The sequence below is a fragment of the Tripterygium wilfordii genome, chromosome 21 (assembly GCF_013401445.1).
Source record: "Tripterygium wilfordii isolate XIE 37 chromosome 21, ASM1340144v1, whole genome shotgun sequence".
Taxonomy (NCBI): domain Eukaryota; kingdom Viridiplantae; phylum Streptophyta; class Magnoliopsida; order Celastrales; family Celastraceae; genus Tripterygium; species Tripterygium wilfordii.
The window spans coordinates 5082659-5104826 of NC_052252.1; the positions used below are offsets into that span (position 1 = coordinate 5082659).

Genomic DNA, 22168 nt, shown 5'->3' on the forward strand with positions numbered 1-22168 from the left:
ACTCAATCAATGCATGTCACACTGTATTGAAATGTATATGGAATGGTTATTATTGATATCTTTATTATTTTTAAAAAAAAATACCCGATACTCAACCCTTAAATACTTATCAGCTTGGGTTGAATCGGATTTCTGGACCCCGATGTACATCCCATCTAAACCCAAAAAATATTAACCATATATTTATCAATTTTTATTTCTATCGACCCACTTCTTCCAAACGCTAAACAAATCGTGGGTTGTCAATAATATAATGAGTCAAACTTTAATCATTTGCATTATAAACCATAATTTATGCAAAAGCTTAGGGCATATGAATCAACACTAAGCTTAATTGTCTCTTTGTTTTTGGCAATTTGAATTTTAGCATTTTGTTTTACCCTAATGATGCTCTCTAATTTAAAACGCCATAAACGGTGCAATGCAGCCAACTAAGCTGAGCACCTATTGAATCTAATTTGATCCACTACTAATTTATACCAAAATATAAAATTAAAGATTTCAAAGACATGCACCAACTATTCCATTTCACAATCCACTTTGCCTCTAAAATGAGTTGTGCTTTTCTAATTATTTTGTTCTCTAAGCCACCCCTCAAATTCACATGTCAATTATTTTTGTACTCCAAATACAAATCACCACTAAACCCAACATACTGTTGAGAAAATTGAGTTAACCTAAAACCCACAAGATCATATCAGGAAAACCCCAAGAAAATACTCCCAATTGATTCGAACTTTCGATTTTTGAAAAAAGAAAGAAAAAAACATTAATTCTTTTCAACAAAATTAGCCTAGAAGAACTACAAATATCCTGGGCATAGAATATAGTTCTTGCAAGGATCACTCACAAAATTCAAACCACAACTCAATATGATAAAGTTGCTGTAAACAACCTTCCAACAAAAAACAGCCATGGATGTATCTAACATATGTCTCTACATCATTTTCTCTGCACAATCCAATGTCATCTCCATCCAAACAACTCCAAGACAAAACAGAAAATGTGAGCATGAGAGTGTGTGTGGTGTGTGGCGTGTGGCTTGGTGAGGGGTGGTGGGGGGAGGATGGCTTTTGCAACTCTCAGTGAGGAGTCAGAGGAGAGGAGGATGTTGCATTTGGCAGGTTATGGTTCTATTTCGTAACCATCAAAAGCTACTGTCAAGAAAAAAACACAAAAGAAATGATTCTCCATTCCAACTCTTTGTCCGGTCTTTCCATCGTCAACCCTAGTTGTTTATTTTCCTTTATGCACTCCACCAACCTAAAAACAGAATGAAAATGATAAAGTAAAAAGATCCAACAATGCACCACCAAAAAAGGGATTACCACCAGGAAAAAGGGGGCACCATCTCCTCCAAAGCAATAGCGACTCACGGCAACAAGCCGACAGGTTATAAACCATCCTCTTATTCCTCTAAAGAAACTCTTCCAAGAAGTAGCTTCCACGGCACTTTGGATCTTCATAGAAGTACTCTCACTTCTCTCATCACATCAACCAACTCAAAACTTCTCAAACTGGGTGCATACCCGTTGCCTTCTTTCTTGGACTTTCCACTCGGCTGCTGATTCCACTTTAACCTTTTACATCAACAGAGAGTGCAGTGCACATTCATGTCCTATATATAAGAATACAGAAAAAAAAAGAAGTCTCGTGAAGGGCACCTTAATCAGTTTCATTGAAAGATTCAACTACTTCCTGTGATGGGTAGTAGCAAAGGCTGTGATTCCACTTTCGTTCATTCCTCCATCGCCCTCCTGCAAGAGAGGTTCAGACGGTTGGAAAAAGCAAAGGAAATGAGGCAGCACAGAGAGCTGTTGAGGCTGATTTCTGAAGAAGAGCAGATTAATCCAATCACAGTTTGTGAGCAACCAAAGCGCTTTTTTCATTCTGAGTTAATCCTACCGCCTAGACCACCTCTCCAGGGCCATCCCGACTTCCAACCAGAAAGACAGAACAAGCATATAGATCCCCAAGCAACTGAAACTCCTAATTTGACTGACTTATGGCATGAAAATAAGGTCGCACATGGTACTCATAACTTTGATGATTCAGATGTTGATACTTCACTTCATTTATGAAATTTTTTTTTTACAAAGTCTATCTCATATTCTAGTGTCTTTGTTTTGTTCCTCAAGTTTTTATCATTCCATGGAGCTGTAAGAATGTCAAAAGAAAGTTACTACCTTCTACCGGAGTTCTAATTTTCTTTGTCAAGTTCAGCAATTACATACTCATCAGAAAGGCCATCCTCATGTTTGTTTTGGGACAAGTGCACGTAATCAGTATTATCTGAATCTTCATCATTGCTCCATCTCCTCCTCATGATTTTGGGAACCAAGTGAGTTACCTCTTTGGCTTCCATAATCTCATCCTTGTTGTTTATGCGTTCAAACCGAATAGCACTGACCTTTCTAGCATTTCCTGCTAATATCTGCACCAAAAACAGATATTAGCAAGTTTTATGACAGCTTATCAAGTAATGTCTCCAGTCATATAGGCACATTAAGAAAGGGTAACAGGTAGGTAGGGTGTAATGGTTGTTGCATTCTATCAGTTTCCTTTTGGTGATGGTAATCAGCGTAACCAACTAAACAGATCATAGTTTTCACCACAACAACTATTCACACGACACTAAGGATATATGGGTAGTTTCACCTGAACGATACCTCAAGTTTATAAACGTGACTTTTTTCTTTTGGATCTTGCCGGTCAGAACGAGCTTCACCATGTTCATTGTCCTCTTCTTGATTTGCCTTCTCAAGGACAACTTTAATACTTTCACCTGTCCTTGGAATATATCCAAATGCTTCGCATATAAAACCAGATACCCTCTCATATTGATGGCCCTGTAACACCGCACAAAAAGGAAAGGAACTTGATTAGGCATATGAGTTTAAGAAGTATCAGTTTATCACAAAACTGGAACACGTATGAATGCCTTTTCAATATGTTCAAGACACTTGAATATGTATGAATCAAAACCTGGACCATAACTCAATTTCATTTTATGTTTGTTTCTTCTATTCCAGGCTAAAAAAACATTAAACCCGCTCAGTACTTCAACGGTTTAGTTTTAAGTGAATGGGCACAAGAGACTGGTGCGATGTACTTTCTTTTTTAGTACCTAGACTCCATAACAAGGCAAGACTATCATATATCACTGAGAAAGAACATTAATAACTAGGCCGAAAAGGCCTTATCAATACCATATAATCTCAAATAATCAAGAAATGTTAAAAAATGGAAAAATGACTAGATTGGATAAGAGTGCTTCAGGTAAGAGTATCCCAACAAATAAGTCAGATAAGAGACTGTTTCAGACGTACCTACCAGATTTTACAATCAAAAGCAAGTATCATGCTACAATCAAATGTTCAGGGGAGCTGGTTCAAGAAAGCAACTTCAAAGATTGCCAAAACTAATTTGTATCTCATTTTAGGGTATCAATAAGTTTTTATTGTGTAATCCCATATAAATATGACTTCCTTAATGTAAAAGAATTGAGGACAGGACAACTCATGTCAAATCTTATTCAAATTTCATTTTGATGGGACTTATTTAATTATTAGGCAACAATTTCCCTTCATAAGCACAACTAGAAAATCTCTTCTTTTACTACAGAATTAGGATTTCCTTTTCTCCACAAATATAAGACTTGTGGCAGTGATTCATGCTGAAGAGTTAGGAAAAAATTTCCCTGCAAGATTTGCAAAGAGGCGAGACTACATCAGACTCCCCAACTAGAAGACCTAACTTGGAGGTTTACTATCCCTTTATCCTATTTCTAGGTCCATTTCATTGTTTACGAGTCATTTACACGTATTGAATATAAATCTTTCCATCTGATCAATTCACTAGGTAACTTATACATTTTTGGGTATGCTAATATCAGCATAACCATATCACTTATCCATCATATCCATTGTTCAGCGATGAATAAGATACCGTACCTCTGGCATTTTGATATTAAGGTCTTCAGAGAGTTGGTCGATAGATGTGTTAGCATCAACATCATATATCCCCTCTGCTCGCATAACAATATAGCCAGTTTTCTTCTGGATCTCCTCCTTAGAAACCAAAATGAGGGAGAAACAAAGTCAAACCTAAATTCATAATTAGATTACAGCACAAACATATCTAACCACTATTTATATCTACTGCCAAAAATTACTTATTAAATTGCAGAAAGATCAGATCCATAGGAAGTTCTTTATTTATTTTGCAATCAGAAGTACAATTGAGACTCCAAACAGAAACATAACATGCCTACCCTGACATCAGTAACCTGACCTACCAATCAACCAAGAACAAGATTTACAGGAAATAAGTGCGAAGCATGCATAACAAAAACTAAAGAAACCATTCCCCTCATACCATAACCTCCAAACAAGGACAAATGCAAGAGATAAAGGATGCCTAAGAAGTGACAAAATAAGTTTGACTGAGTGATTAATATCAAACTTCCAACTCTTTGCATCACACAATTGTTTCTCTCATGCATGTCCTCTTACTATTATAAAGCTTCAAAATGAAGTCGAATCATTAAATAGACTGATACTTTAAGTAATATAGTATTAAATAATTTTTGCCAGCAATATGACACATGCTGCATTTACTGAAAAAAGGGTAGACTTTGACTTGTTCCTTGACCACAATATCTTCCTTGTTCTTTTTTTGCATTTATATTTAGTCGATCAACAACAGAAGAATCTAAGAAATTTTACCTCCCAACATTGCCTCTCCCCCCACCCCCCCCCCCCCCCCCATAGCCAAAAAAGAATTATATATATATATATATATAGAGAGAGAGAGAGAGAGAGAAGAAAAGGAGCATTTAGCACTTCTTTGAGTGCTTGCTGCCAGCTATCAAGTGCACCATGAAATTTAAACCTACTTAAAGGTCATAAATGCCAAGAAGGTTAACAAGGTAAAAACAAAGGGCAGCTAGTAAGTAGCACCCATAATACCAATAAACATAGAAAGGAGAACATGTTAGTTAACTCAACTCACTCCAGCCTGCAGCCAGTTGAATTTTGTTCATATTTTTTTTGCCATAAACTTGACTACCATCCAATTATTGAGTGGTTAGTATGGCTGATCATATAATCCAAATACAAAAAATATAAACTATAATTTTGAGAAAATAATTCCGTCATCTGTGAAAAATAGTAAATTTCCACTAATTTATTTAAAGCCTTACTTTTGAATCATTTTCGTCAAAGATTTCACCAACGATCTCCTCAACCACATCTTCTAGGGTTATTATCTGCCCAACAATGATGACAAAGAAACAAAATATTAGAGCAGGATAAAGGTAAGGCAAAAAAAATGCACATTTGCTTCTATCTGGCCAGTAATGTGACTATAAATAACACAACTAAACTGTTCCACAAAGGAATGCACTTCAACTGAGTATTTGAAAATACGGCATCTGTGGATGTCTGTTTTGCCTTGATGGACATCTTTCATCTGTACTAGATATTCTGAAGTTGCCGCATCTGACACTTCCACATCACTAAGGACAAATAGCCACTATACTGGCGATTCAACAATCTACCTAGTTTTTGGATGAGACAAACGCTACCTAGTTAAGACAGATGAAGCAACTTTGTCTTGACATCAGTTGTGATATGTAGAACTGTCGACGATTAAAAGTTTCAATCACTGGATGCCTTGCTAAGCAAAGGTACATGCATGCTCTCGAGATATAAGGGTCACTCTTATGTGTCTTTCAAAACTTTTAATGGCTTATGAGTTATGAGTCTTCAAGCTTGCTCAGCATTTCATTTTCTGTATCCAAAATTTCAAACAAATTTCCACAATATTTCCCCTTCTGAAAGGACAGACCCTCAAAATAAAATTATATATTAGGGTAAAGAAACATTTAAAAACCCAAGTCACTATGTTGAAAATTTAAATTAATAAGACAAACTGCATGAGCCAGCCAGAGTTTTCCTCAGGAAAAATTTTAAAGACTAGAATAAAATTTATTTATTTCAGATACAAGAGAACTCATAAGAATTATGACGCTGCGATTTATACGTACTCCAACAGTTCCACCGTATTCGTTAAGAACAACAGCCATATGAACCTTCCTGATGCGGAACTCCCTAAGAAGATTCCATACTGACATTGAATCTGCACAAACAATACCATGATCCTCGTCACTGTGTCTTGAACACATCCTTACAGATCCAAATTCCAAAACCATATGAACACTGACTTGAAATTGGAAAGAATCTACAATTGATATAATTCCCAAGCACAATTACAATTTCATACTAGAACTAGAAATTACCAGGCACAAAAAAGGCAGGTTTGTGAGCCATGTCCCCAACACCAGTACTTTCTAGCAGCTCACCCTACAAAATCAAACAGAATATAGTTCTGCAGGCTATGAGACTGTTGCATTCAATTAATGAAGAAGTTGATAACTTTAAAGGGAAAGGAAAAAGGGAAGAAATTGCCTGACCTTCTGAACAAAATCCAAGAGATCCATGGCGTACGCAATACCCACTATGTTGTCGACACGTTGCTCAAAAACAGGCACCCTGCCAATTCACCCACAATTTTGAGCTTGTTGTGGGTAGTTGGCTAAAACAAAAGCATCTAACAATTAGTTACCTTGAATATTGATGGGTCACCCACAAGTTATTGAAATCTACAAGAGTTGCACTCGCATCAATTGCAACTACATCAACAAGAGGAGTCATCACTTCTCTAACATGTGTATCCTTTATCTCTAGTACATTTTCAATCATATCCTGTGAGGGAATTGTACATTAGAACATTCGAGTCGCAAAATGTAGATATGCAACTTGTTTTACGAGATTTCCAATCATTGATTAGCAGTGAAACAATAAGGATGTCATTTAAATGGTAAAGAGAGCACATTCCCTCATATTTGAAAGCTGGATATCCATTCAGAAACAGAATCTTATCTCAGTGATTAAACACTGATCTAAACACATTTCTCAACATTTTCTTATGTATTCAGTATTCACAGAGCTGAACCCAAATAGTTTGGGATAAAGGTTTTAACTTTTAAAAATGATGATGAATATGACGACTATGATGATAGAAATACTTATAGCCATCTTCATGAATCGCACATACTTCTTATAATAAAACAAAGAAACACACAAACTAGGAGAACCAAGGTAAGCTATTCCATTACCTGTTCCTCCTCCTCGATTGCCCCACTTAGTTCTGCCACTCGTAGCATCAGCTTCAACTCTTGTTCGGTGACAGATGGTTCACTAATTCAACAGAAACAAAAGAAGTTAGGATGAAAAAAAAGAAGGAAAAAGAAAGGAGATAATATTGATGAAAATGTACTACAAAACTAGATAATACAAATGGAGAAGGCCACGTTAAAAAATCTCTTTGCATCTATCTTTACAAATGGAAAGATTAAAAAGAATGAAAATGGGGTTACTATAACTGTACCTTCGTCCTTTCAGACCGAGAACCTTTAGCATTCCCATTGAAAGATATGTCACAACCCTTCCAACAGGATATAAAATCAAGGAAAGCCAAGCCACTGGCCTAACCTAGAGGCATCACAAACAACATCAGCAAAATCAATTTGAACTAGAAGGAACATAAGCCAACTACGAATGACTACAGAGCTGAAAATTTTTGAAGCGAAAAGGAGTTTAGCATTTACATTTGAATTTGGTCTTTAATTGTATAATTGGAATTGAACTATTGAAAACGTTATTTGGAACTTACCACAAACCTAGCAACCTCTGCAGCATTATGAACAGCTAAACTTTTTGGAGTGATTTCAGTAAGCAGCAATACGGCAACCTATTATCAATCGAGAAGGAAATAACTGATTTAATGATCTTTGGAAACAAGGCAGAAGATAGACAATTTTGCACATGCATTGTATAAGTAGACAGACCACAAAAGCATTGTAGAGAGAAGACAGAACATAGACACATTAAGAGCATAGGAGTATGCATGCACTTGTGTGTCTTCTTTTTGCATACCTTGGTGCTCTAATAAATCTTTTTTCCATTCAAAAAAACAAAAAACGAAGAAAGGGAGCACTAGGATTATATACATACAGTCATTACTCCAGTTGCAGCGCTAACACCAGCTTCACCAAATATTGCAGTTGCAGCATCTGTCACTAGCGCAGTTGCTCCAATGTTGACGACGCTGAAAACCAATAGAATGTAATATAAGAAAAAATTTCCCCCTCCACAGTTGCACCAAGAAATCTGTAGAAGTTATTATAGTCATGAGACTAGAGAGTACGTTGTGCCAATAAGAATAGTTGTCAAAAACCGTGTAACGTCATTCTGTAGCATTTTGAAGACACCATTGTCAGACTCTTTCTCAGCCAGCTCACGAATCTGTGAAAAATTATATCAAATGACAAATCAGATAAAAGAATTTTAACCGGATAGATTGTTCACCAAGAGATGAACAGAAAAAGGTAATCCATATGAAAATTTCTTAAACTCATGAAATAACGTTCTTTGACAAGTATAAATCACATTAAGAAAGTGCTAAAGAGGAGGCGGGAAGGGAAAGGAGCCAGGAGCAAAATCATTAGACAACCATGCTAAGATGAACCGCGCTGTGTTGTTTACTGTACAAAAGCAATACAAAAGCATTAAACTCCAACTAAACCATTCCTCTATCATATTACAACTTAATAAATCATTGCTGGACAACTAACTTATAGCACACAAATTATTTAATTTTTGGTTTTGGCTCTACAACTACAATTCTGAAATATTTAACGCCATATCTTTCATCTCTATGAAGAAATAGGATATCAGTTCGACTGTTCATTACCATTCAATAAAGCCAAACCTAGAAGTATTGGAGTACAAAAATTCCATACCTTCCATGGCCACAATGTGGTTATTGCAGTCTCAGCCATGGAGAAGAATGCTGAGAGACCCAGTAGTGCTGCCAACACCAAACCCTGCTCCTTGAAAAACCTCAAGAGCTGCAAAACCTTCGGCCATGCATTCCTCAACAACAATGTCCCCTGTCCAACACGCACCATGCCTTCCTCAGCAAACACTCTCTTACAACCAAACACCAAAACCCCACAAACCATAGCTCCTAAAACAACTCCGCATTTTATCAGAACTCTCATGCATTTCAAATTTGCAACCGAAACCACGTTTCCTTCAATACCCAGATGCTCTCTATCTCTACCAGGGGACTCTAAATGCATACTTCTATCATACATACCAGTTTTAGCCAATCTATGCGGATTGACAAAATCCGACTGAACCCAAAATTGGTATCGATGACTCCTTGAAGCAAACTTCAATGGAAACTTCAAATTCCGATTTTGATGCATGAAACATGAGAATTTATTTCCGGGAACGAACACGGGATGACCAAGAACTGATTTTTCCAGCGCAGTCTCCATCACTACCAGACGAAAGTGTGAATAAAACCCCCAAGAAACCCAAAAATTTGAAATCTTTACATACACTACTCAAGTAAAGGGCGTCGATATATATTTGGATGTAAAGGGAATTTAAAAAAAAATGTTTGGATGGTGAAAAAACAAGAGAGACAGAGACAAAGAAGGCATGGGTTTTCAGTTTCACCCAGTGTGTTAGGTGGAGTTTTGAAGGAAAGATTTTGTTGGGAGAAGGGAGGTGGAGCGAAGTATGAAATGACCAAATTGCACCTGTGTCAGTTTGTGACGGCTTCCGCCATTTGATATTACGTGAACAGTGATGGGCTCCCCAAATATAGGGATTCATATCTGGATTCTGAAATCCCAAATACAGTCGAATTCATATCTGGATTCTGAAATGCCAAATTCGACCATCTGTTTAGGTTGGATCCGGGGGAGTACTAGTGCACCAACAAATTTTGGAAAATTTTAGAAAATTCATAAATGTATGGTATTTGACATAATGAATTAAACAAATTTTTTTTTTTCAAACAAAAGACAAATTATGACGCTATGGAAAGATTGAATGTTTTGAGCTTATTTTGGAAAGTCTAAAATTGTCATGCTCTATACCTTGTTGATAAACTGAACATTTCTTGCTACGCATCATGCCCTTCAGATTCCTTTTATATTTGGCTTGCAAAAGACCAACAAATTATAACGCGACTATATCAAAAGGTCTCGTTGGATTTCTATCGATAGTGATTTTCATATGAAAAAGAAAGAAAAGAAACAAGGGGATCCCACCGAGAAGGAATTTTTTTGGGGTTTGGGAAATCCAACATTGTTGGATGTCAAAGAAGTACCAAGATTACATAATGGAGCCCACACATTAAATTGCTAAACAATACTAATTCTTCATACTGAGTTCCTAAGTTAAATTGCATACAATAGCGGGTTAAGGCCCTTGCAGTAGAGTTTTAATAACAGACGTTTAATTAGTACAACAGAGTCCGAAACAGATCTTGGAACTTTAATTTTCAGCATCATCAAGAAACCCAACTGAGTTGAGATTGATATTTAATCATTCAATTGTGAGTAGTCAACTTCTAAAAGCTGGAACTAGACCTTGCTGCATATTCTGCAACAAGCTGTGCAAACGATGAAGATTTGTTCTCCAACAATGTTGTTGGAGTATCATATTCCTCAATAAGCCCTGTTTCAAGACGAAAATACGCATTAAGGAAGTGAAAAAAGCAACTGGGTTTACAGGAAAACCGTTAAAAGTGTCTACTTCTTGTGAAACTAACCGTGATTCAGAAGCAGAACCATATCACTGTCAAGAACAGAAGTTATTCGATGTGCAATGGTTATGACAGTACGGTCTGTAAAGTGTTGTCTGAGTGTGATCTGAATTAGATTATCGGTCGCTGTGTCGACTGATGCAGTGGCTTCATCAAGCACCAAGACCTTACTTTTCTTGAGTAGTACGCGGCCTAGACAGACCAGCTGCCTCTGACCCATACTCCAATTCTCTCCATTCTCGGTTACTGCATCATCGATCATGAACATTACAGAAAATAAATCCACAACCACATTTGGGTTTCGAAAAATTTATGCAACCGATACACTGTAATGGAGAAACTAACAAACCTGTTGAATCTAGTTTCCCATCCTTCTTCCTAACTTCATCACCTAATTGGCACTTATCCAGAGCCTAAAACAGTTAAAATATATATCAGCAAGGTCCATCGTACTTCTATTTCCGTAATCTTCGAAAATACAGTATTAATATGTAGCGAACAATTTCTAAATGCTAGCAAAATATAACTAACGCACCTCCCAAATCTGTTCATCAGTGCACTCTTCAAGAGGATCAAGATTGCTGCGGATGGTCCCTTCGAACATGGTTGGATCCTGGGGAATAATGCTTAGTCGTGACCTCAGATCATGCAGTCCAATCGAACAGATATTGAGGCCATCTATCCTAATCTGACCGGATGCAGGTTCAACAATTCTGAAGAGTGTTTGTATAAGAGTTGATTTCCCACTGCCCGTCCTTCCGACAATGCCAATTTTCTTTCCTCCTGGAAAAGTACATTTGAGACCTCGCAAAACTAGTGGCATGTGGGGTGCGTACCTAACCTACAGTTTCCCATCATCATTCACCAAGAAAAATCCGTTTAAGAATCAGATCGCAATAGCAAAGACAGTACAACCTCAACTGCTAGCCAACTAAGCAGGATTGCCAAAGGGAACAGGCTTAAGTAAGAATGAGATTCGTGAACTAAATTTACCTGCAGATCAATAAGATCAACTTCTCCTTGTGATGGCCAAGTATGGTCTGGCCGATTTTCTTCTATGACAAGAGGAGGTTCACTGGGAATAGAAGAGTACTGGATTATTCTCTCTACTGATATAATTTGGTTCTCCAAGTTGCAAAGACACCGTATCACCACAGCTTGTAGCGTATTTAGATTGAGTCCATATGTCACAGCTAAACCCGCAATACCTTCAAAATAGGAAGAGGAAGAATAAGTATGTCACATGATACCATATGATTGTCACTACTTTAAAGGATAACAACAGAAAATATGGTGGAAGAACTATACTTGCCTGGATCAATAACACCCTCAGGAATAGAAATTAAGAAAACCAGAAAGAAAACAAACGTGATGGAAGACAACATATCCAGGCGAAAACATAGCCATTCCATTGCAGCTGCAATATGGAATTTGGGCCGAGAGTATCCATCAGCCAGTTTCATATTTATTTCACGAAATCTTGATTCTTGATCAAAACTCCTGATAGTCGTCGATCCAGATATGGTTTCAGCAAAATGTTGTATCACTGGAGCTTTGCATACTCCAGCCAATCGTGAAAGTTCTCGAGCAGAAGGTATATAATATTGCTGCATAATTTAAGACTCTCAGAACTCGTTTCGCTTATGGCAAAGAAACATATGGCATTTAACATTATTGCGTTTTGACAAATACTTCTACAATTCAGGAATGTTGATTGTTTATAACAAATATCATCCAGAGCATTCTGAGATTTGCCATCACAAAATTTAAGACCATAATACAAGAAATAAAAGGTTACGATTGAAGTTTGCATGAGCGTATGAGATCTCAAATGCAAATACGAAAATTCGAAACGAAATTCTAAAAGATCATGAGGATTACCTGATACCAGATGCTCACCGAAATCACAGGGATAAAAACAATAAACACTTGCCATGCAACCTGAGACATGACAGCAATGATGCCCAGGAGCTGGATTATTGAGAAGGCAAAGGCCCCAATCTGATATGGAATGCTCATATCCACGGCACTTTGATCAGCAGATGCCTGTAAGGGTAGAAAGGCATTTGTTAAAGAAAATAGAGGAAGAGCATTTTACTTCAAAAAACTTGAAATGTAAAATAAACCAACGAATAATGTAAAATTTACACATATTTTTGCACTTACCCTATTGAGGATTCGCCCACTAGGGGTAGCATCAAAGAAGGACATGGGGGCACGGAAAATGCACAGATGCATTTTATTAAACAGGAGAGTAGCTGTCGTGTACCCAGCTGTTACAAGAAGTGTGACTCTTGAAAGGACGCAAAAAGAACTTCCAATAGCCAAAGCTACATACACAAGCATTAACGTGGAGAGCCCAACAGCAGGTTTCGCATCCGCTGATACTGGAGTTGCCCAAGCCATCCAATAATTGCTACCAATTTGAAGAATTTGGAAGAGGATTTGTGACAGTAATATAAAGGGAACAAGAGCTCCTCCATACGCCATTATGTTATACTTCCAGTAGACTGAAAATCCTACTCTACCTTTCTCTCTCTCTTCTTCTTGAATGAGCTGACCTTTTGGCCCAGCTGTGTCCTCTGATGTACCATTCTGTAAATCTTTGTTTTCTTGTTTGTGAGCAACCCCATTTGCACTACTCATAACATCATCTCCCTTCCCGCTAATAACTTTTTCAGAACTTGGCTCTGTCTCAGCGGAATCAAGGGCTGATAAAGCTTTCTTATGCGCACCCACAAGCTCTATGAAGTCTGGTCCAGAATTTAGAATATCATTGTACTTTCCAGCTTGTGTGATCAATCCATCTTTCATGACCTATATCCAAGGTATCAACAGATTTCTCAGATTAAAAAACATTATTGTGGTTATTAAGTTTATGATCACAAAAGAATGGGTAGAAAGTGAAATGTTGATTTGCAAATGCTTACTAGGATCAAATCAGCAGCAGGTAAGAACTCCACTTGGTGAGTTACATAAATCACTGTTTTCGAACTCAAAATGCCCAGCAAAACCTCCTGCCATGCAAAAAACAAATAGATATGTTTTAAAGAGGAGCCCACATAGTTGAGTAATAATACTATGGAGAGTGTTTACCTTAAATAAGTGAGACCCGGTATGAGCATCCACAGCACTAAAAGGATCGTCAAATATATAGATATCAGCATCTTGATAAAGAGCACGAGCAATCTGTATTCTTTGCTTCTGTCCACCACTCAAATTGATTCCCCTCTCACCTATAACTGTCTGATCGCCAAATGAGAGGATTTCCATGTCCTTTTTCAGTGCACAAGCTTCAAGCACGCTTTCATACCTTTCTCTGTCCATCTCCTTACCAAACAAAATGTTGTCTTCAATCTTCCCACTTTGAATCCAAGGGGACTGAGAAACGTAAGCCTTTGAGCCGGACAGTCTGAGGGTCCCTGATAACTTGGGTATTTCTCCCAATATACACGAAAGTAAGCTAGACTTGCCTGAGCCAACAGTACCACAAACAGCAATCCTCATGCCATTGTATGCTTTGAAATTTATCTCTCTTAGTGTTGGACTGGAAGAAGACAAGTCCCAAGAAAAATTACCATCAACTATCTCAATTGCTATGTCAGAGCTACCTCTTGGTATCTGCTCTATAATATCAGATGGCAAGTCATCAAGACAGAGGAAAGATGCAATTCTATCAATCGAAACCTTAGTCTGCACTATCATTGAAATTGTGTCAGGGAGAGTATAGATTGGCTGTTGAAGAATCCTGAATGTTGCCAGTGCAGATAAGATCTTCCCTGACTCTAGTGGTATTCCCAAAATCATACAGGTACCAAAAGTGGCCACAGCCACAAAAGTCGGAGTGCCCCAGAAGACAAAAGTGGTTATGGCGGAGGTGTAAACAAATTTCTTCAAACAACTTGCTTCAGTTTTCCTCAATTCAATAATTTTAGATAAAAACTTCATCTCCCAACCCTGAAGCTTGAGAATTCGCATGTTTCTTAAAATCTCAGATGTTGCCTTCATCCTATTATCTTTAGATTCCATCAACTTATCCTGAAACTTCTCTTGCAATTTTGCCAGAGGATAATTCGCCAACATAGCAATTACAGTTGCAATTAAAGCAGCAACTGCTGCAATCCCAAGATTTTTGTACAAGATCAACATGGCCAAAGCAACTTGCAGAAGAACCAACCATGGATCATGCATATACCAACTAAAGTCACCAATCCTTTCTGCATCAACAGTCATGAAATTGATTATCTCGCCACTAGTATGGCTCTGCTTTGACTGGCAAGAAAGTGTTAAACCCTTATTGTATATCATTGTCACCATCACTGCTCGCATTCTAAGTCCAACCTGCTGCATCCGGAAGTACCACTGCCTCTGCGAGAGGCACTGAACCAGCTTTGCAACAAAGAATGTAGCAACCAAAACATACCCCTCATTTTTGAATTCCCGTCGCCCATTAAGATATTGAACAAAAGTGTCAATAAGGTATGGGCCAACATAGGAAGCCATTGTGTAGAGAATTGCAAGTAGAACCGTCCATAAAATTTCTTTCCAAGCTGTGAAGAACAAAGCTTTCACTAGCTTCATGGCAGTCACTCTACCACCACTACTGGCAGACTCAAGTTTATTTCTGAAAGTTGGAAAGGCCCCAACTACACTATCGCAACTAGAAAGCTGAGGAACATCCTCAAGGTCTAGTGTTTTCTTATTCCCAATGGCGATTAGTGGGCCTATCCAAGAGAAAGAAAGAAGACTAGAGGTACCAGCATTTGAATATGGGGTTACAACATCTCCCCCTTTTGACGTATTCACTTCTACCCCATTAGTTGAGCTCACATTACCATTCAGAAGGGGTTCCTCAAGAAGGGTATTTTCACCCTCATTCCTCGGGAACCACACGTAACAGAGGAATAACCCGGTGAGAACTGATACTATATCAGATACTATAAACTGGACGGGTAAAGACACTTGTTTTCTGTAAAGAACAATGTCTATAACTAGGCAATAACAAGAAATGAATAGATAGAAACCCCACCAAACTCTCAATGGAAGTGGGAACTTTGATTCTCCTGAATTGGAGAATCCGGTATGCAAATAAACACCCACCGCCCCCCAAGCAAGAGTCCTAAGAGCTAAATCCAAAAGGGTCACTAGCTTTTCATCGGACCAACTATTTCTATACCAGTAAAAGTAACTTAACAAACATAACACGAGATCAAATACAGACACACCCAAACAACAAACCAGAGTCTGTTTATACCACAAAACCCTCCTATGCTTAAACTTCTCCTTTGAGCCTTCAACACGATTCCCTCTAATTTTCTTGCATACCCAGTACAAAAACAACCCCAGCAATAAAACCAAGTGTAACGAACCAGCAAACCCACGTAGGAAAATTGGTTGAAGGAGAAAACTAATACCTGAATACATTAATGAGGTTGAGTTTGAGAAGAAAGTTAGCATACCGTGCCTTGTTGAATCAAAAAGCTCCATTATTGAGGGCTTTGGCGATGTGGGCATTGTTCAGTATTGACCTCGGAAGGCTTTTGTATATTCCAAGACCAATAAAAAGAATATACAAAGGAAAATGTGTAGTGTTCAAATCAGGAAGAGAGAGTCAAAGGAGGACTCTTGTGGCTTGGAAAAACGTGGTGCCCAAGGCACACGAGACGGAGAGGTCGATGACTACAACTAAAGTGAGTCAAAAAGTCGCAATCTTTCCGGAAATGTATTTTACTAATTCGAGATTTAATGGAGCAATCTTCCATTTCAGAGGTATGTATTGTCACATGAGTTTAATTCATTTCCCTTTAAATAGATGCATATTTATTGCATACATTTGTCTTAGAACATATATATCACATATATGATCACTTTTAATTAAAATGAATATATAATTACAATTAATGGAATTTTTGTTTTTAACAAAATATTTTTTAAAAAAGGTGAATTCTTTGAATTGTAAAAATTGAATAGATGATAAAAAAATCTAATTTAATTTATATGCATTAATTAGTATGGATGGTGTAGAAAATCCCACTATGGCACAACCCAGAGCCAGCCTCCCCACCATCTCGGCCCATTGGGCCGTGGCAGTTCCCAGCCCACCTTCCTGGAAAAGGCTGGACAATTGGTTGAAGACTTGGGCAAGCTTATAAGCTAGACACCAAGCCCCTCAACAATCGATGTGGGATTTTATCCCTTTTAACAGATGGTGACATGAGTTTAATCTAGTATATTCATTTCCCTTTAAATAGATGGATATTTATAACATACATTTGTCTTAAAACACATACATTATATCATGTATATGATCATTTTTTAATATAAATAAATATATTATTTCTATCCTTATACATGTACATGCGTAATGTATAAATTTTTTATTCTCTATGCATCATTATTACAGTTATTGGATTTGGCCTTAAAAATGAACATATTATTTCTATGCATTATACATGTACATACATAATGCATAAAAAAAATATGTAGTTAAAATGTACCTTCATTTATTTCTTGCACAAAATATATATATATATATATAACTCTCGAAGAATCATATTCGAGAGTTCGAATTTCAAAGTTATTCCAACTAACTATAATATAAAAGACGTGCGAGGTGTGGGTATACGATGAATCTAAATTAATGATGAACAATAATAACCACCCTCGGGTGGACTAGAGAGATTATTATTTTTAGTTAGAGAGAGTGAGGCCATCAACATGAAAGGAAGTTCTATTATTATTGTTTTGTCGTGTGATGTAAAGTTCCAACTTTGGTTTTGTGGTTCTCATTGATAACCCCACAATTGTTTTTGTATTCAAACCTTGTGCTTGACTTTATGAGTTATTGTGGAACAATGTTATCATATCCCTATTATATATGTCTATCTTTTTGGTTAATAAATTTCCTTTTAGAAATGGTGAGAGTTCATGTAACGATTCGTACCGGAGGAGTCTGAGAAATTATTAAATTTAATCTCGTCCACTAAAATTTTTTTCTCAAAGTGTATTTATTATTAAAAATAAATACTAGAACTGTTCAAAACAAATCAAATATGCTGAAGATGAAATGACAACAACCTAACAAACACTACTCATAACCCTACATAACCTAGTATCCATGTCATCACGATTACGCCGCTGGAAACTGGTCGCCCACAACAAACTCACCTGAAAGTGTGAGGGACATGGGGACGTAAAAAAGGTGGGAAATAAGAAATAGTGAGTTATAATGCCTAGTAGGGGTAGGTAGTCGACAAAAACCCGAATACCTATGTGGTAAGCTCGAGAAAGTAAAATCAAACAATGAAAATGAGAGACAAACAAATACCGAAACAACGAACAAGATATAGAATAGATTAATTCTACATTAACAAAGAGCAAATAATCGAAATAACCACAATAAATATGGCCGATGATAATGCATATGATCATGCCACAATCAATTTCAACAATGACTATGGATCAGTATACAATATATATACACACACAATCATACACATCACAACCCATCCAACACAACTATCCATCCAACACATCAATCCATCCATCACAACAATAGGCAACACACGGCATTCCAAAACCACCATTGGAGGTCGTGGCACTTAAAACCATCCACAACAATCAAAGGTAGCACACGACAGTCCGAAACCACCATCGGAGGCCGTGGCACTCAAAACCATCCACAATAATCAAAGGCAGCACGCGACAGTCTGGAACCACCATCGGAGGTCATGGCGCTCAAAATCATTCATAACAATCAAAGGCAGCACACAGCTGTTTGAAACCACCATCGAAGGCTGTGGCGCTCAAACCATCCCCAACTCCCAACCACGATCAGTCCATCTAAACAAACATTAAACCACAACATGTTGCATGTAAAATTTTCACGCATGTATCCCAAATCCAAAACTTGGAAAATAGTTCTATACTAAAAATAATATGCAGGTTTTATAAAATGTTTATATAAAATAATAAATTTCCAACACAATCCCAATCCCATTTAAACACACGTGTCTTATGCAACATACCAAAATGGGATAATCAACAATGATAGAAGGATCTGATCCACAAGAACCGAACGTAGAATAAATCCTAATGTAGGTGACAAATAGGGTTTCACAAGTAGACCAGAACAATCAAATGAGCGGATAATAGATAAGAAATAACACAATATCAGATTATGCAGTAAACAAAGAATATCACAATAACATAATAAACAATTAACAAAAAAATAAAGGAATGATAATCGAATCAGTCGATGAGTCAAATAAACCAATAGAAAATTAAATCAAGCACTACAATCACGTCCAAAGTTTTAGTACACGACCCAGAAGCCGATGAAGCCGATCAACTACCCGAAGTGCAAATCCACGATCCGAAGTGCAAATCTACAATTCGAAGTCCAAATTCACTATCAATACCCAATAATAATCAACACTACAAAGTGTGATCCATAAGTAGCAATTATATATATCAATCTCGACCACAATGTCCACAAACAACCATACAAAATGCATGTGAATAATGAATCATACTATGCAACTAATAACAAATAATTCTTATTGTAAATGACAATAGAAATTTAATTATCACCAGTACATGAAACAAAATGTACCAGAATATATACCAATAAAGAAATAGTCGACACAAGAAGCCAAAGAATGAAGGAACCCCTATCTCGATAGCAATGCAAATAAAATTTAGCATCTATTGTATCTTCTCGGTTTTCTAAAAATATACCGGCGAATAACAAGTTATTAACTTGTCTAAAATAATTTAATAGACATCTCAAATTAATTTTCTCGATATTTTAATTATTTATCTGGCATATAATGACCAATTTATTTATTTACTTGGTCAAACATGCTGGTCAACCTTTAATTGGCAAATGGGCCAACTTATTTAATTTAACAAGGAATAGCCCAAAAAGCTATTAATAGGTCAAACCCAATATGGTGGCCCAACGCTAAAATGGGTAATATATCGCACGGTCAACACTTATAAAAGTGGTCAAAAGGGCCACTAAATATTTCCTGATAGCCCACTCCGTTTGTGGCATAACCAATCACCATGACCAAATTTGGGCCAAAGCTTTCACGGGCCCATACTTATCCTAAGCCTTCAGGCCCTTGACTATAGTCATGGGCTCCACATGTTTAGAAAGGCCTAAGACAACTGTCATAGGCCAAGCCCACCTGGGATCCACCTATTACGTGGTCATCCCTCGTGCTACCGAGTTGCATGACTCGGTTTCCACGGGCCACTGCACCGAACTCGGTTGCAGGGCTCCTCCACCAATGGCGACAGGCAGGTCGCCTCAGGCGGAGTCTATTTCACCTCAGACCGGCGATCACCACCGTGATGGTCGCTTGGACTGAGGCCTTCCATGGGTGACTGAACCCGATGGGTCGTGCACCCCTTTTGTTTTTTTTCACGGCCGGACTATGTATCCGGTGATCTAACTCAGCCCAAGAAAACCCCAATTGAGTTCCTGACCAGCACCCGTGAACCCAAATTTTAACAAACAAAGGGGACGAAATTCTCACCTTTAACCCAGCAGTTACTCCGGCGATGAATTTATACGGTTTCGGTCACTACCTCCTCTACTCCTCTAATTCTTTTACTGTCACTTGTACACAGATCAAGAAAAAGAAAACAACACATCATTCCCATGCCCCATCGAAGAACAAAATACCAGAAGATCAAGGCAAGCATGATATACCAGTCCAAAAGAAATTTGGTTCCTCTTCAATCATTACCCCCAAATCACCTCCTACCAATCTCAATTCCCAGAATTTCCTGTCACCAAGATGTCTCGGCACCTCATTAACTATGACGGCGACTGCCAATACTGTAGGTCTAGGTATTCTACAAGAAAAAGGTTAAGAGTAAGGGTGGCAAAAAATTGATTCCATATTGATTTTGAGACGGACAACAACACGTGTTTATGAAATATTTACATGTTCAGACCTTAATCTGAATTGGATTTTAGACGTACTTAATTGATCAAATCCAGATTGATTTTAATCCGGACAAATAAAACGGACAATAATCTAATATGAGTTAGGGTCCAAACAAGTATATCGGACAATGTTTCTGTGTTTGGACACAAACTTGATTTTAAACCGGACAAAAATTTTGTGTATAGACCCAGATTTTGAACATATACTTTATGTCCAAACTTAGTTTAATTCATGTCAAACAAATTCGGTCATCCGGACCGGACAAATTTTTGTGACCATTAGTTAAGAGGGCTATTTATATGTAAACTAGGTTTAGATAGTTGGGCAAATGAGTCATTGGTTGAGTGGTAATGACTTTGTATGTCCCTGACTGAGGTCATGGGTTCTAATATCATCTCCTCCGAATATTTATAAGGAGGTGAGTGAGCTTAGTCTGCCCCTGCGTGGGCTTGATAGTTTGCTCCTGCGTGGGCTCGACTTGTGCCTCTTGCGTGGGGCCTGTTGACACCTGTACTTTTCTAGGTTTGATCTGGTGGTGTGTCGTATATTCTACTTGTACTCAAAAAAAGGTTTAGATAGTTGGTATTCTTTAAGAATTCCACTTTTTAGCCCCTATTTCCTTGAACTTATTCTGTTATCCCCAAGATTTTCATTTAAGTTCAATTACACCCCTACATAAAGTTTGGGGTTTTACAGTTAACCTCTCTCGGAGTTGTTATTCTTACCACTCAATGAATCGGTACACATACATATACTGTATATAATGTTAATAGTTTCCTACAATAAATTTCCCTAATTAGTGTTAATAATTTCCTACGAACACGTTTCTCATAATTTACCGTTTTATGACTCCTTTAAAGGAAGAATTTTCAAGTTCTCCATTCATCATTGCGTGTAAAACATATTCACGGCAGACATTGAATGACATATTTCTAATTCAGGAATTTGACAATAGATTTGTTCAAATACACCATCTAATTCAGCAAGAAAAGTATGCACACCTTTTGGGGGAGAACTACACCCCAAAAGTTAACCTGTGAGGTTTTTTTTTTGGGAAGCACTATCCCAACCCCCCTACCTTCTCTAGAGTTACCTCCTAGTTTCAATCAATCCATCAAAAGGTACTGCAATACTACTTTAATGATTTTTTCCAATCTCATCCGTTGAATGACTTTTCAATGGTTTGAAATTGTCTACGTTGCAAAAGCATCACCTTTTGCTTATTCGTCCTTGCATCGTAAAACTCGTCAGCCCCTTTTTTTGACCGTTCATGTATTCAATCCACCACTCTCTCATGGACTCCAGCCCCTTTTTCAAGATGATGTTGCAGCACCATTTGAGCATTGGATGACAATGCCAGATATGAGTCTATTGATTGCTTCTGCATACAATGTGATATTGCATGTTCTTCATCATGCAGAGAGTTGGACATATCTACCACTACGTACAGCTCCTCCATCACCCTATCTACGCGTTGTCATTGCTATAGGGCACGTAAATGGTAATCACTACGTCAA

The 22168-nt window shown here is 37.6% G+C and overlaps 2 protein-coding genes and 1 long non-coding RNA gene across 9 annotated transcripts; all 3 read right to left on the reverse strand.

Moving 5' to 3' along the window:
• Window positions 1–840: 840 nt before the first annotated feature.
• LOC119989916 (DUF21 domain-containing protein At1g55930, chloroplastic-like) lies at window positions 841–9684 on the reverse strand. 7 transcript variants are annotated; one of them, XR_005465910.1, is made up of 16 exons: window positions 8867–9681; window positions 8272–8369; window positions 8079–8172; window positions 7738–7815; window positions 7453–7556; window positions 7181–7262; window positions 6628–6767; window positions 6476–6554; window positions 6302–6365; window positions 6050–6141; window positions 5204–5269; window positions 3954–4070; window positions 2670–2849; window positions 2235–2434; window positions 1665–1757; window positions 841–1580 (listed from the first exon to the last, which is right to left on the reverse strand). XR_005465910.1 is itself a non-coding variant. In XM_038835689.1 (15 exons), exons 1-15 carry the CDS (start codon window positions 9407–9409, stop codon window positions 1739–1741), a joined length of 1956 nt encoding a protein of 651 aa, XP_038691617.1. In that variant the 5' UTR covers window positions 9410–9682; the 3' UTR covers window positions 841–1738. The 7 variants fall into 7 exon arrangements, 4 of the variants coding, with proteins under 4 accessions (XP_038691617.1, XP_038691615.1, XP_038691616.1 ...); XR_005465908.1 differs by having other exon boundaries at window positions 2187–2434; XR_005465909.1 differs by having other exon boundaries at window positions 841–1263; window positions 1349–1757; window positions 2187–2434.
• A 474-nt stretch (window positions 9685–10158) lies between these two features.
• LOC119989257 (ABC transporter C family member 3-like) lies at window positions 10159–16255 on the reverse strand. The gene is made up of 10 exons (XM_038834670.1): window positions 13786–16255; window positions 13620–13706; window positions 12856–13506; window positions 12571–12735; window positions 12002–12296; window positions 11683–11897; window positions 11225–11530; window positions 11039–11102; window positions 10696–10935; window positions 10159–10601 (listed from the first exon to the last, which is right to left on the reverse strand). Exons 1-10 carry the CDS (start codon window positions 16201–16203, stop codon window positions 10495–10497), a joined length of 4548 nt encoding a protein of 1515 aa, XP_038690598.1. The 5' UTR covers window positions 16204–16255; the 3' UTR covers window positions 10159–10494.
• Window positions 16256–18019: 1764 nt separating this feature from the next.
• On the reverse strand, window positions 18020–20571 carry LOC119989762. Its single transcript, XR_005465893.1, has 3 exons — window positions 20411–20571; window positions 20235–20317; window positions 18020–18531 (listed from the first exon to the last, which is right to left on the reverse strand). It is a non-coding gene; the product is annotated as an uncharacterized LOC119989762 (long non-coding RNA).
• Between the last annotated feature and the right edge of the window lie 1597 nt (window positions 20572–22168).

Coding starts and splice junctions, on each gene's coding strand:
- LOC119989916 (XM_038835687.1), bottom strand. CDS start 9,409: ATGGAGACTGCGCTGGAAAAATCAGTTCTTGGTCATCCCGTGTTCGTT. Junction 6,366..6,475: donor TCTTGGATTTTGTTCAGAAG/GTCAGGCAATTT, acceptor TTGATTTTGTAG/GGTGAGCTGCTAGAAAGTAC. Junction 2,850..3,953: donor TTAATATCAAAATGCCAGAG/GTACGGTATCTT, acceptor GCGGTGTTACAG/GGCCATCAATATGAGAGGGT.
- LOC119989257 (XM_038834670.1), bottom strand. CDS start 16,203: ATGCCCACATCGCCAAAGCCCTCAATAATGGAGCTTTTTGATTCAACA. Junction 12,736..12,855: donor GTGGGCGAATCCTCAATAGG/GTAAGTGCAAAA, acceptor CTACCCTTACAG/GCATCTGCTGATCAAAGTGC. Junction 11,531..11,682: donor TTGATCTTATTGATCTGCAG/GTAAATTTAGTT, acceptor GGGAAACTGTAG/GTTAGGTACGCACCCCACAT.